The 13,728-nt window shown below is 38.8% G+C and overlaps 3 protein-coding genes and 1 long non-coding RNA gene across 4 annotated transcripts; 2 read left to right on the forward strand and 2 right to left on the reverse strand.

The window, feature by feature from the left end:
• Nucleotides 1–335: 335 nt before the first annotated feature.
• LOC103942987 (probable LRR receptor-like serine/threonine-protein kinase At3g47570) lies at nt 336–3,491 on the forward strand. Its single transcript, XM_048565122.1, has 2 exons — nt 336–2,836; nt 2,956–3,491. The coding sequence occupies exons 1-2, from the start codon at nt 1,051–1,053 to the stop codon at nt 3,360–3,362; spliced, it is 2,193 nt and encodes a 730-aa protein (XP_048421079.1). The 5' UTR covers nt 336–1,050; the 3' UTR covers nt 3,363–3,491.
• Nucleotides 3,277–5,472, reverse strand: LOC125468761. The gene is made up of 3 exons (XR_007251184.1): nt 5,333–5,472; nt 3,486–5,216; nt 3,277–3,367 (listed from the first exon to the last, which is right to left on the reverse strand). It is a non-coding gene; the product is annotated as an uncharacterized LOC125468761 (long non-coding RNA).
• A 981-nt stretch (nt 5,473–6,453) lies between these two features.
• On the forward strand, nt 6,454–7,099 carry LOC103942340 (pleckstrin homology domain-containing protein 1-like). Its single transcript, XM_009352532.3, has one exon. The coding sequence runs from the start codon at nt 6,469–6,471 to the stop codon at nt 6,898–6,900; it is 432 nt and encodes a 143-aa protein (XP_009350807.1). The 5' UTR covers nt 6,454–6,468; the 3' UTR covers nt 6,901–7,099.
• A 1,020-nt stretch (nt 7,100–8,119) lies between these two features.
• On the reverse strand, nt 8,120–12,601 carry LOC103942329 (anthranilate synthase alpha subunit 1, chloroplastic). Its single transcript, XM_009352523.3, has 11 exons — nt 12,127–12,601; nt 11,540–11,715; nt 11,245–11,434; nt 10,361–10,512; nt 9,998–10,113; nt 9,613–9,859; nt 9,400–9,456; nt 9,111–9,263; nt 8,914–8,994; nt 8,711–8,797; nt 8,120–8,630 (listed from the first exon to the last, which is right to left on the reverse strand). Exons 1-11 carry the CDS (start codon nt 12,272–12,274, stop codon nt 8,307–8,309), a joined length of 1,731 nt encoding a protein of 576 aa, XP_009350798.2. The 5' UTR covers nt 12,275–12,601; the 3' UTR covers nt 8,120–8,306.
• Between the last annotated feature and the right edge of the window lie 1,127 nt (nt 12,602–13,728).

Below are 13,728 nucleotides of genomic sequence, written 5' to 3' on the forward strand. Positions count from 1 at the left end.
TCGCTGTCTGCTCAGCACAGTGCAAAGAATGAGAGCTGACATTGAGGGGGAGTGTTGAGAATCAATGTCAAGCCCAAAACCATAAGTAATCCACAACCCAATCTAAAGTCCAAGTCCATATCTAGTTTGATGATGTAATTGCTTACAATTGCAAAGTTAGGTAATGTTAGGTATGGTTGAGTGGAAAAAATTAGGTGCAATTAGTGGGTTTTGTGTGGTACTAAATAATCTTAGTTTAATTAAGTGTGTGGTGTAGCTTTCATTTGGTTTGCTATAAATACCCAAGTCCCCAAGCATTGTATATCATCCAAGGAAAAACAAAGCCTAGAGCTAAATAAGAAAAGTTTTGCTAATTAGTTTGTTTTGTGAGCTTTCTTTAAGAGTGTGCTCTATTCTCTTCTTCTTGGGATTATTAGAGTTATCTTGGATACTCTTCTTATTCAACAAAACATCCCTCCAGAAATTGGTCGTTTGTTCCGGTTGCAACAACTACGCCTTGAAAACAACTCCTTCAGTGGTCATATTCCATTCAACATATCGCGTTGCTCTAACCTCCAATACCTTGGATTATATGGAAATGATCTTAGTGGCAAACTTCCAATTGAAATCGGCTCATTGTCCAAGCTTCATGTACTTAATTTAGGCAAGAACAATTTAAGTGGGGAAATCCCACATTCTTTTGGGAATCTTTCTTCTCTTGAGGAATTATCTGTGGCAGAAAATATTCTGCAGGGAGGTATTCCAAATAGCCTTGGCCAGTTGAATAGCCTAAAAACTCTTTATTTGGGTTCAAATTATTTGAATGGTACCATCCCTCCATCCACAAACAACCTCTCTTCTATTACAATCATTTCGGTGTTTCTAAACCAACTTCATGGAACTCTTCCTCCTGGCTTGGGCCACACTATATTCCCCAACCTCGAAGCCTTTCACTTCCAATACAACCCATTCACTGGACCAATACCAACTACAATCTCCAACGCTTCCAACCTTGCAATATTTGAAATCTCAAAAAATAAGTTTTCCGGAAGAATACCAAATCTGGTAAGGATGTCCAATCTGTTCCGGTTAGAAATAGATACTAACAATCTTGGAAATAATGAGAAAGGTGACTTGGACTTTCTCTCTTCTCTGGTTAATTGCACCAACTTAAAGCGCTTGGATATCAGATCCAATCATTTTGGAGGAGTGCTACCTGAATCTGTCAGCAATCTCTCAATAAAGCTCGAGGATATGAGAATGGGGTGGAATCAGATACGCGGAAGCATTCCTTCTGAGATTGGAAATTTCATCAACTTGAGGAGAATAGACTTTGAGGAAAACCTATTGAGGGGCTCTATACCAAGCTCAATTTCTAAACTAGATAAACTTATTTATTTGGTATTGGATAACAATCAACTGTCAGGTACCATCCCACCTTCTATAGGCAATCTATCTTTTCTAGAAACAATAGATCTCATGTCCAATTCCTTAGAAAGACAAATACCGCAAAGTCTTGGTAATTGCAGTCATTTGATATACTTGAATCTTTCTCAAAATATTCTTAGCGGTCCCATTCCACTACAAGTTTTGTCATCCTTGACACATGTTGCGGGTTTGGACCTATCCAGAAACCAACTTACCGGATCCATTCCCTTCAAAGTAGGTAACATGCAGTCACTTGAAATCTTGGATCTTTCCGCAAACATGTTATCTGGTGAAGTCCCAGAAAGTTTAGTGGGTTGCAAGGGTTTGAGTAGTCTGTATCTTAGAGGAAACTCGTTTCAGGGAACAATTCCTCAATCCTTGGGTTCTCTAAGATTGATTGAAAATTTGGACCTCTCTTGTAACAACTTGTCTGGCGGAATTCCCACCAATTTGGGGAGTTTCCGTTTGTTGCAGAACTTGAACCTATCACATAATGATCTTGAAGGTTCAGTACCAACGGAAGGAGTTTTCACAAATAGAACTGCATTTTATATCGAGGGAAACAAACGGCTTTGTGGAGGTATACCTACGTTACAATTGCCCATATGCAATTCCAGCAACTCCAACAATAAGCAAGATATATTTCCATGGCGAAAAGTACTTATCTCAATCGCTTGTGGGAGTGGTATTGGAGTTATCTTACTATTGTGCTTCATCCTTCTTTATCCAGCCAGAAAAGCATTGCGCTTTGTGCTTCTTTATCTATCAAGCAAAGCGAGATCAAAGTTAACTTTAGGATCATCATGGGAGGTTTCACTCTTGAAAGTTTCATGTGAAGATCTCCTCAAAGCAACTAATGGATTCTCTTCTCGGAATTTGATTGGTGCTGGTGGCTTTGGGTCTGTGTACAGGGGAATTCTCAATCAGGAAGAAAGAATTGTTGCAGTGAAAGTACTCAATGCTCATCGTTCAAGAGAGAGTTTTATGGTTGAATGTGAAACCTTGAAAAATATTAGGCACCGAAATCTTGTCAAACTACTGACCGTGTGCGTAAGTATCGATTTTCAAGGGAATGATTTCCTAGCTTTGGTTTATGAATTCATGACGAATGGAAATCTAGAAGAGTGGCTACATTTTTCAGCTCATAGACTACCTGGGGCACCCATTGTGCAGGGGCATTTGAACCTTACTCAGAGGGTAAACATTGCCATCGACATAGCTACTGCTCTGAATTATTTGCACAACCACTCTCACATGCCAATAGTTCATTGCGATTTGAAGCCCAGCAACGTTCTCTTGGAAGGCAACATGACTGCCCGTATTGCTGATTTTGGTTTAGCAAGGTACGTCCCAGATGCTTCGTGTTCACTTCCTTCACACAGAAGCACTGCCAATGTCATAAATGGCTCCATAGGCTATATCGCCCCAGGTAAGATGCATTGTTGCTTCAACCTTTTTCTGACATATACAAGAACATTAATTTTTCATTTATTTCAGTTTTTAACAGTTTGATCCATATGTTTCCGTGCGGAAAAAAAAAAATTATAGAGTGTGGCATAGGAAACGAGGTTTCAACATATGGAGATGTGTATAGCTACGGAATCCTGCTGTTGGAGATGCTTACTGGAAAGAGGCCTACAGATGAGATGTTCAAAGATGATCTGAACCTGCACAACTTTGTTCGGATAGCTTTGCCTGAACTTGTAGAAGAAATATGTGATCCGGTACTTCTTCAGATAAAAGAAAGCAGCACACATAGTATTGCATCAAACAGTAGGAATCAGGTTCAAGATGATCAAAGGCAAAGAGTTAGGAAGTGCTTGGTTATCATGGCCAGTATAGGAGTTGCTTGTTCTGCAGATTTGCCGAGAGAGCGGATGGATATTGGACATGTTGTAGACGGATTATGCCTAGCAAGGGATGTACTGTCTGGAACCTCGATTCGTAGCACATAAAACAACTGCGTTTGTTCAAGCACTGAGTTACATTTTCAGAATTTGCAGAAACGAAGACTATTGTATTGTAAAATAAAATTAGAATATGAGAGAATAATTTTCAACTGAAATTGGACTTCTTACCTGCATTATCTTTGTTCCCTTCAGATTCCTTCTTTCAAATATGCATCAGCAGTTTGTCCTTTTCTTTTCTTACCACCAGTTGGAGAGTAGCTTTCAAATACTAGTTAACAGCAACAGATCTTGTTATCTATTTGCTCTCTGTGTCTACTGTCAACAGTAAGAACAGTTTCAAAGAAAGCAGCACTGAGATTTGAAGTTTGAATACAAATAAATAAATACAAAAGTAACTTAGCGTCTTATTCTTGGAAGTTTAATCCATAATTTATTGTTTCCCATTGGTCATGGTGTTGAGAGGTTAACTAATTGTCATGGTGTTAAGAATCCAGTAATCGTCCAGAGGAAAGGCTACTCATCGTCCTACAACTCGTAGTCTGCATAGTTTTATCACCAGAATTCCTGCTTCTGCTTACTGAATAATGGATCTTCATGGTCCAAGCTTATGCTCCGTTCGGCCTATATACCTTTTTGTGACGACCCTTCTCTTTGTTATGAAACTTTTTCAATATACCACTTCTGGAAATCCATTTGGAAACGGAACTGATCGATTGGCATTACTCAAATTTAAAGGATCCATATCTGCTAATCGATACGAATTCTTGAACTCATGGAATGACTCCTTTCACTTCTGTAGCTGGTATGGAGTTACTTGCAGCAGGAGGCATCAAAGAGTAGGATCCTTGAACCTGCAGGCTCTGTTTTGCAAGGAACCATACCACCTCACATCGGAAACCTCTCCTTTCTTAGGCTCATCAACCTTCGAAACAACAGCTTCTCGGGCAAGTTTCCAAAGCAAATTGGTCATCTGTTCCTACTGCAGTATCGTGACCTCAGTGACAACATTTTGGAGGGGAAATTCCAGTCAACTTAATATACTGCTCTGAATTGAGCATCATAAGTTGAGATCAAACCGTCTCATGGGCAATATACCATAGGAACTTGGCTCGTTGGCAAAGCTTTTGACACTTTATCTTGGCACAAACAATCTAACAGCAACAGGAGGCATCCCTTCTTCCTTGGGGAATCATTCATCAACTACACAACTTTCCTTGGCATATAACATTATGGTGGGAATAGTTCCGGAGGAAATAGGCAATGAACTTGGGGGCATTATCCACCTGACATTGGCCTCAACATGCCTAATCTCCAACAAATTGGCATTGGTGGAAACAAATTCTCTGGGACAATCCCAGCTCGATTTTCACATGTTTCTCAGCTTCAAAAACTTTGGGTTAGCAAGACTCATTTCAGCCACCGCGGACTCCCCTCTAAATCAAATTATCATGGTTGGAATAACGGGAACCACTGGCTATGCTGCTCCAGGTAAAACTCTTCTAAACACACTTTCACAATTTCTCAAATTTCTACCTAGACAGATAAGTTATTGAAGAGGTAGAAAGACCGGTAAAAGAAAACTAAAAACTAAACACGAAATTAGCTATCAGAAGAACTCTTAATTTACCAAAAGTAAAAGTTAGCGTATAATAGACGTAATGTTCCGATTTTGTAACTAGTCCGCAGAGAACTTATAAACTTGATTGTTTCATGAGTTACAGAGTACGTAATTGTGGTGAACCATCAAGACAAGGGGACATATACAGTTATGGGATCCTAGTGTTAGAAATGTTCACGGGAAGAAGACCAATCAAAGAAATGTTCAAAGACAGTTCCAATCTCCAGAAGCAGATTGTGGATCCTGCTCTCCTCGCCTCGCCGCTGTTGAAGAAAAAGTGCCTGCAGCAAAAGAAGAGGAAGCAAACCACATCAATGGAGAAACTGAGGCGGCAGAATCACCAAAGCAAACTACGCGAACACAAGTGAAATGAATCCATTTGTGAGGAAGTGCATACCTTCCGCTCCTGGGGATTGGACTCGCACGCTCGGAAGAATCACCAAAGCATAGCTAGAAAATGGAGGATGTCACTAGGGATCTGCATTCATATACAAAATCCGTTCACCGGTGTAGAAATTCGTCGCGAGAGACCGAAAATCTGAAGCTAAATGATAGTTGCTTGCTGCTATGCAGCTTTACTGTAAAGAAAATGTGATACGTTAATCATAAGCTTAAGACAATTAAGCTGATGAACGTTGAGGGTCAGATAAATATCTGTGTGTTCACGTTTGTGAAGTGAAAGTTAATTCATCATGCAAGAGTTTATTCTTACAATTGGTCTCTCTTTATCTAATTACACACAAGAACTCAGTGACACGTGATGACAATAATACTACTCCGAGCATATATTCGTTACACACAAGAATCTCATCTACGAGTTCAATACACCGGAACAAAGTGTTATAATATAATTAGTTGAAATATTTTTCTAAGTTTTCAATCAATTATATTATAATACTTAGTCCAGATCGTTGTTGGTAGGCGTCATATCATATGCATGGGAACATAATCAAGATATTGACTGAGATTACAACTACCCTCTCCTCTTTTTGGGCATGTAAACTTAATTATCATTAATTAAATTCTAATCTTACACCTAAAAACCTAACAGTCCAATGCCGTCAACTTGTCAACCAACTTATCTTAACGTCTACTGGGTCCATTTCGACATATAAAAGTTTTTTATTGGAACTTATCAATTAAGTTAACGTCTACGGGGTCCATTTCAAAATATAATTAATGCCTACCGGTCGAACTTATGAAAAATTTTTATTTATACTAGCACATGGGTGAGTAAATTTTTTATTTTTATTTTTGAAATATGTTAGAATTAAAAATATGTTAGAATTATATGTAGATGAGGTTTTGAAAAAAAAAAAAAAAATTAGTTGTGTGAAATTATATTTTTATCCAATATTTCTTATGCATGTTATATTTTAATTAAATTGTTAAAATAATAATTTTATATAATTTTGGTTGAGTGTTTTATTAATTAGTAACGATATTTATTATTTTCCAACCTTTACGCTTTCTGCGCAGGGGATGAGATTCAGTTGGACGCTCTGAAAAAAACCGAACCCGACCCGAACTCCGATGGCGAGCCTATGGCGGGCCGCGATGGGCCAGACGGAGCAGACCAACGACTACGAAGGCGTCGAGTTCTGGTCGAACCCCGAGCGCACCGGCTGGTTGACCAAACAAGGCGAGTACATAAAGACGTGGCGTCGCCGGTGGTTCGTGCTCAAGCAAGGCAAGCTCTTCTGGTTCAAGGACTCCGCCGTGAACCGCGGCTCCAGTCCACGTGGGGTGATCCCGGTAGCGTCGTGCCTCACAGTGAAGGGAGCCGAGGACGTCCTCAACAAGCAGTACGCGTTCGAGCTGTCGACGCGCTCCGAGACGATGTACTTCATCGCCGACTCGGAGAAGGAGAAGGAGGACTGGATCAACTCGATCGGACGGTCCATAGTGCAGCACTCGAGGTCGGTCACCGACTCCGAGGTCGTCGATTACGATAGCAAGAAGTGAGGGGCGGCAATTTGGTCAGATTACTGCTGTAGGTGAGTGGTGGTGGAGCTCCGCTCGTGTTCGTACGCCCATGTATTTTTTCACGTGCATAAATATTCAGTAAAACTCTGTTTTCTGCTTTCTGTTTTCTTCTGTAAATGTATTCAGATCGTATTGTGTTTTCCAATTCGCAGCAATTTAAAGTCTTTTTGTTTGGTAACGATAGATTTCGATTGAAATTGAATTTGCTTTCCGTTTTTGGATTTTGTGTTTTTTGTTTAGCTGTTAAATTAAGCTGCTTTATTGCCAGGGGTATTGGAATTTTATGATTTAGTTGTTGAACTGGGGGTATTTTGATCTGATTTGGGTTGCTTAATGTCAAGTGAGATTCTTTCTACTGTTGTTACGAGTTGATTTGGGATCGGAGCTCCGGATAGAAACTTACCTACACTGGGATGCCAAGGTGCCAGCGTGACAGGGCGTGACAGTGCTTGATTGGCTTGGGATACCGTCAGGAACACGATGCTGGCATTCCAGACGCAGGGAAGTTCCTTTTCGAAGTGAGTTCAGGGTCCGTTGAATGTGTAATTGTTTATATTGGTTGCTGAACAAGTTTAGGTATGTAAGAGTACCGGACTTGTCTGCATATCTACAGAGAAATCATCAGATGTCATCTTCCCCAAAGTTTGATTGTTTTAAGGGTAAGGAGGGGACCTGCTGCTCAAGTCGCCGAATGCTTTACCGCGGGGATTTTAGATGGAGAGATTGGAAATGGAGTTGGGAAGTTCAATCCTTAAGAAAGTTACTGGTTTTGTTTGTCACTGCCGTATTTGTTCAGCCTAGAAGCTTGGATAGTGAACTGTCAATCTTTGAACGAGGTTAGATGTCTGCAGGATTACGATGGATGGAGGATTGACACGAGTGCTCCGTTTCAATTGTTTGTGGTAATCACAGCAAGCAGGCAGAGATTGGTATTCCAAAAAAGGGAGTATTTCCTGCTCCATTGGTGAGAGCATGCTCCTGGATGAGATGGAACAAGTCCTTCATCTCTGGAATTTTAGGTCGAGGACCGGTTACCCTCTGGCAGTGTTGGTAAATCGCAACTGCACCAAGCTTTTTCCAGGCAGCAAACAAAAGCGAGTTATTTCACAAGCACTGTGCTCCACGAAATAGGTTTGGCAGGAGGCTTCGATAACCAAAGCCGTTTTTTGTTCTTAATTCTGAGGTTATTGAGCCTTCTAAATCTGAACTTGCCCGTTTATTAAATTGAAAGGATATTAAACAAGAAGAAGAAGCCTTTGGCTGCTGAAGCTTTTGCATAAAAGAAAACTGTGTACAAAGATGCATTCATTAACTGTGTGCATGATACTGTTACTGTGGGGGCATTTGAGAACTGTATTCCTTACACAACTGGAAGGATCACACTCTCATTGCTTGACAAATGCTGCCTCCGCTAAGTCGATGGCACGAGTGAGACCGGCAGCTTTGTTCTGGCACTCTTGGTTTTCATCCTCCGGATCACTGTCAGCCACTATGCCGGCACCAGCCTGAAGATGAGCGACCCATTCCCTTCGCCGGTTGGCATCTTTGTAAGAGTACATTGTGTCAAAACGGGATCCTGTTGTAAACACCATGGTCCTCAGAGCTAGCGCAATGTCCATATCACCTGTAAAGGAAACCCATCCAAAGCCACCGCTATACGGACCACGCCTTGTTACCTCCAGCTCATCAATTAACTCCATGGCCTTCACCTGAATCAGATCACAAACGATGATGAAATTGTGTCGAAGGTGAACTGCAAAAGGGAAGAAAGTAAAGGCTAACTAACAACCTTCGGTGCTCCACTAACAGTTCCAACGGGCAATGCAGATCGCAGGGCATCCCAGCAAGTGAGATCATCATGCAGCTCTCCCGTAACCTGCAAGATGAATTGTGATGTCCTTTGTCACTCGCAAAGATTCTAAGTAATTTTCTCTACGGAACAGTTAGAAACCGTGAACTGACACCAAACTCGATCAGATCGGAGATTCTTACCGTGGAGCTTATGTGCATTACATGGGAATACCGTTCAACATTCATCAATCTATCCACCTTCACAGAACCGTATTTGGAGACCTATATCACACCACATTACCAGCACAAGTTTATCAACTGAAATTCGTAAGAATCATCCAGCATGATGCGTTCTGCACATTAATGCCCACACTATTAGGTAATTGTTTAAGACAAACCTTTCCAACATCGTTTCGTCCTAGATCAACCAGCATGATGTGTTCTGCACATTGCTTTTCATCATCAAGTAGCTGCGCTTCTAACTTTTGATCTTCTTCGGTAGTCTTCCCTCTTCTAACAGTTCCAGCTAATGGCCGATTCACAATCTTTTTCTGTTTGTAACATCATAATAATCATCAAGTCAGAGTAGCTAACGATCGATTGATTAAATCTAAAAGTTTAAGAACTTATATACGAACTCAAGGAAGTTGGAGAAAAACTAATACGGAAATTACTTGCCATATTTACCTTCTTTAGAGTCACAAGAATTTCTGGACTTGAAGCAACCAAGATGCACCCTCGAGCCTAAGTACAAAAATACATAAAAGTTTGTATTTTTCATTTTTCGGTTGAGATATATGGAAAAAAAAAAAAAAAAAAAAAAAGAGAAATTGCAACCGTGAACAGATGTTGGCCGTAACAAAAAAGGAAAGAAAAAAGCACAAGGAAAATCACACAAACCTGCAAGTAAGTCAAATATGGGCTGGGATTTACAGTCCTCAGGGCTCTATAAACTTCAAATGGTTCGGCAAATGTTCGACGTTCAAATCTCTGACTTAATACAATCTGGAAGATATCCCCCGCAAGTATATGTTCTTTTGCATGCTTTACTTTGTCCTTGTAACCCTCACTTGTCATGCTAGAATTCTTTAGAGGAGGACCGAATTGGCGAGTATGCAGATTCATAGATCCTGGAGGTAGCCTTGGGCTAACAATCGACGATCAAATCAATATGGTCCGATTGGACTTTTTTGTTTACTCACAGGTCGATGTAATTCTATATGGAACTACAAAGAAAAACGAAATACAATGTAACTAGAGATAAATAAGTACAGTAGTTACTCACAGGTCGAGGCCGTGTACTCTAGCCACCAAATCCTTCAAACGTTTTACTCCATCTGTATAAGCTTGCTCAACTGAGGAGTACCGTTCCAGCCTCACCCAATGAACCACATAAACTCTCTGAGATGAATAGAGTGACAAAAACTCGTAAGAACCTCAACCATAACTGAGTCACAGTAATTACCAATCAAATTCTGAGGAAACAATTCGTAGGTTGAAAATTGAAAAACAAATAGTACTTACATATTGCACGCCAAAGTTATAAAATTGTACGTTAAAGACAGTTAGCGGTTTCACACATAAACATCGAAACTTTATTTATTGGATTTCATGTGCAATGCCTGTAAGAAGATTGAAACAAGAGTACCTTATCCACGTGATCAAACACTATGACATCGTCGTAAAGCCCTAAATGCATGTCTGGAAGATTCCTGTCATCCTTGGGGGCCTTTGAGAACGGCAGTCTTCTTTTTTCCACATACCGAACTGTATCATACGAAAAATAACCTACCCAGCCACCTGTTCATAAACGGTTTATCACTAAGCATGTTCTCGGAAGCATAAAGAGAAATAAACTATAGTGTGTCAATCCAGCATCTAATAAAGTTTGGCTTTCATCTTCAACTGAAAGCCTACAATTACTCAGAAATGCCACAGATCTATGAAGGCGGTGGCTTTTGAAACAAAGTCTGATGTTGCACGTTACGAGATTTTTAACAAAGAATATGTATGCATAGAGATATATCTCTACTTTTTCAATATTACAAAGTAATTGCATTAGTGCATATCCAAGCACACATTAGCGTGGTTATCCTTGCATCAGTAAAATGAGACTTGAACTTGTTAAGTAACTCCGACAACTCAGTTTATCAGAAAGCTTTAGTCATTCAAAATTGATAACCAATGTACTTTTTTCTATGCATCTAATGTCAAAATTCATTAAAGTTGTTCACAGAACAATATACCAATGTATTGTGTTATAATTTCCATGTATAATTACTATGAAGTATTTATGTACTCAAGAATTACGGAAAGGAAAACATAAGCAAAACGGAGAACCATGATAATCTCGAAAAATAAGCAACTATATCTTTGTACATTTCCATGTTAGCTTGAGCATAGGAGATCTGGGAAACCAATTTGGGAAAAACCAGCAGCATACAGTCTAGCAGAAAATATCTTCATCGCATCTATGATATTTAGTAAGATCATGTCATAAAAGAACGTAACTTGCATCTTCACTTCTCTTACCACAAAATGCATCGGGAAGTTCATCAATAAGTTGGGGACTCCAACCCTCCGAGATTCTTCTAGGAATAACCATCGGATCCTCGACAAACTCCTCAGTCATGCGCCCTTCTTCATGATCCATGATCGTCACCTTATTTTCTTTTGCCACAATTTCCATTGTTGGTTGAGAACCAACAACGCTGAAACGCCCCTATTACAATCAATGCAACACAAAATTACAATGTACAATTAAATAATACCCATCATTTCAAAACCAATAAGTATCAAATCATATTTAGCACAGTTTGATCGAAACCTGCAAGTTTTGCTCCACTGATTCAAACAGAAAGCTTGGAGCCTCTCGATCGTCCTCCTTAACCAAGCATCGATATGCAAGAACCGGAGTGAGCTGGTCAGAGAAAATACATTTGTAAAGAGGAACCAAATTTCCTTTCTTTGAAGCTTCCACAAACTTGCTTGCATCATCAGTAACTGAAAAAGTAGAAGGAAAAAAATTACAGAAATAAAGAAATATAATTTAGAGAAGAAATAAATCATAAATTTAGTCCCTTATAACCAAAGCTCCAATAAATCTTGAAATTTAAATAATTAGAAGAGAAAGAATCTAAATTAAAAACTTCAAAGTATTATGTTCTTGATGTTAAAAGAAAATATTTGAAAATAATGGCATTAATCCATATAAATTGCACAAAACAAATACCATTGAATCACAAGTCTAATCACTAGAATTAAATCTAAATTAAGCACCAATCAACTGAGCTTAAATCAAGTAATTTGCCTAAATGCGGTGATAATATGAAACAGGGTTATACTTCTTTCCTTTTTCCCGCATTTTCTCAGCAACCAAACAGTATAAATCAAACCGAGAAAATGTTAAATCACCTAACGACTGATTCGAGAGAGCGCAGCATTTCGTCCTGGGGACGCATGCAAGTGAGCTCGAGTTTCTACTCGAAATGCCGATGACCGGAACCCAAGACAGCCGCTGGCTCGGCAGCACAAGGCGCTGGGAGAAGCAGAGGGCTGGCATTATCGAAAGAGAAACCGAAAGTGCGGGCCGCCGGCGGTACTCACTCTGTTTCTCAGGCGGCGCTCTGGGGGTGTGCTTCCTGCGAAAAATGGGGTGGAACTACTGAAAACTTGACAAAGTTCCAATAAAAAGTGTGTGTGCATGTAACAATCTCTGTGTCCTTATTTATCGTCTCTCCTTAACGCTTGTCAAATTTTGTGTTTGTCACCGACCACCTTCATGTACAATTGGAAATAGGTGAGAAAAGGAATGAGAAATAGGGGATTATGGCAATTAATGTTAGATTTTGTACCTAAGATTTGGGATTTGGGTAGGTAATTAAGGTGATTAGCAAGTATAATGCAACGTCTAGATATTATATACGGAACATTGGTTATAAAAGTAAATACGACTCTTTGCAAAATTTCATTTAGAATTTTAAAATTTCGGTCACGTGTAAAATGCGTTTATAATGATGCACCGCGTACATTTATTGTATTATTTGATACTGACCTTCTACTATTATCACAATTATACACCACATAAATCTCATCTCTCATTTTTTTTAGTAGGAAACTTGTTGTAATTAGATTGTGCATTCAGTGCCAAGTGAGAAGTCATATTCAAGGGGTATAACATGACAAATATTGTAGGAAGAAAAGCAAAAGGGGAAGATATTTGTAAGGACATAGGAGGAATGTTATCCAAGTAAATAGGAAAAACCTTATCCAAATATTTTTCTCATTTTTCTTTTGCACTTTTTTGTTTTGTTTTCGGTCGTAAGATTGAATAAAAAAAGGAGAGAGAGATACAAAAGTAGAAGTGAAGGATGCAAATATTAATCTTTTCTTTTGTTTTCTCTTTTTAATCTTTATTTTTTTGCAAAGACAATTTTTATAAATAATTTATAATATGAATTATTCTGATTTTACGCATAAAGTTCTATAAATTGACGAAAAAACACTTTGAGAAGGAATTCTTTCCAATTCTTTGAGTAGCTGAGAATCTTTCTTTCAAAATTAAAAAGGCTTTTTAGTCAAAATGATCATTGAGATCGACATAACTCTTTATGTTAGTCCTTGAGTATTTGAAATCGATAAAGATAATCCTTAATTCATCAATCATTATTTTGGTTTTACGAGAAAAATCTCCATTAAATGAGAATAAAATGATATAATACACTAAACTTTGCTAAATCATTTTGGCATGTTGTTTATTAAATTCAGTGTATTTTTCTCATTTTGGGCCTTATTTAACAAAAAAATTTACTAAATGACAAAATAATTAATAGTAGATAAAATCATGGACCATTTCTATCGATTCTAACTTTCAAAGGCTAAAGTAAGTAATAATGTCAATTTCAATAATCATTTTAACTGAAATGCCAAATAGAAAAGAATAGTCTTATTCCTTAAACTTTTGGAGTTGCAATTATTGAAGGTCTCTCTCTTCGACCGCCATGAAAAGTCCAGGAG

The sequence above is a fragment of a genome, unplaced genomic scaffold, assembly GCF_019419815.1.
Source record: "Pyrus x bretschneideri cultivar Hongxiangsu unplaced genomic scaffold, Pyrus_bretschneideri_v1 Contig4, whole genome shotgun sequence".
Taxonomy (NCBI): domain Eukaryota; kingdom Viridiplantae; phylum Streptophyta; class Magnoliopsida; order Rosales; family Rosaceae; genus Pyrus; species Pyrus x bretschneideri.

Coding starts and splice junctions, on each gene's coding strand:
- LOC103942987 (XM_048565122.1), top strand. CDS start 1,051: ATGTCCAATCTGTTCCGGTTAGAAATAGATACTAACAATCTTGGAAAT. Junction 2,837..2,955: donor CATAGGCTATATCGCCCCAG/GTAAGATGCATT, acceptor AAAAAATTATAG/AGTGTGGCATAGGAAACGAG.
- LOC103942340 (XM_009352532.3), top strand. CDS start 6,469: ATGGCGAGCCTATGGCGGGCCGCGATGGGCCAGACGGAGCAGACCAAC.
- LOC103942329 (XM_009352523.3), bottom strand. CDS start 12,274: ATGCCAGCCCTCTGCTTCTCCCAGCGCCTTGTGCTGCCGAGCCAGCGG. Junction 9,264..9,399: donor TTCTTGTGACTCTAAAGAAG/GTAAATATGGCA, acceptor TGTTACAAACAG/AAAAAGATTGTGAATCGGCC. Junction 8,631..8,710: donor CTGTTAGTGGAGCACCGAAG/GTTGTTAGTTAG, acceptor GATCTGATTCAG/GTGAAGGCCATGGAGTTAAT.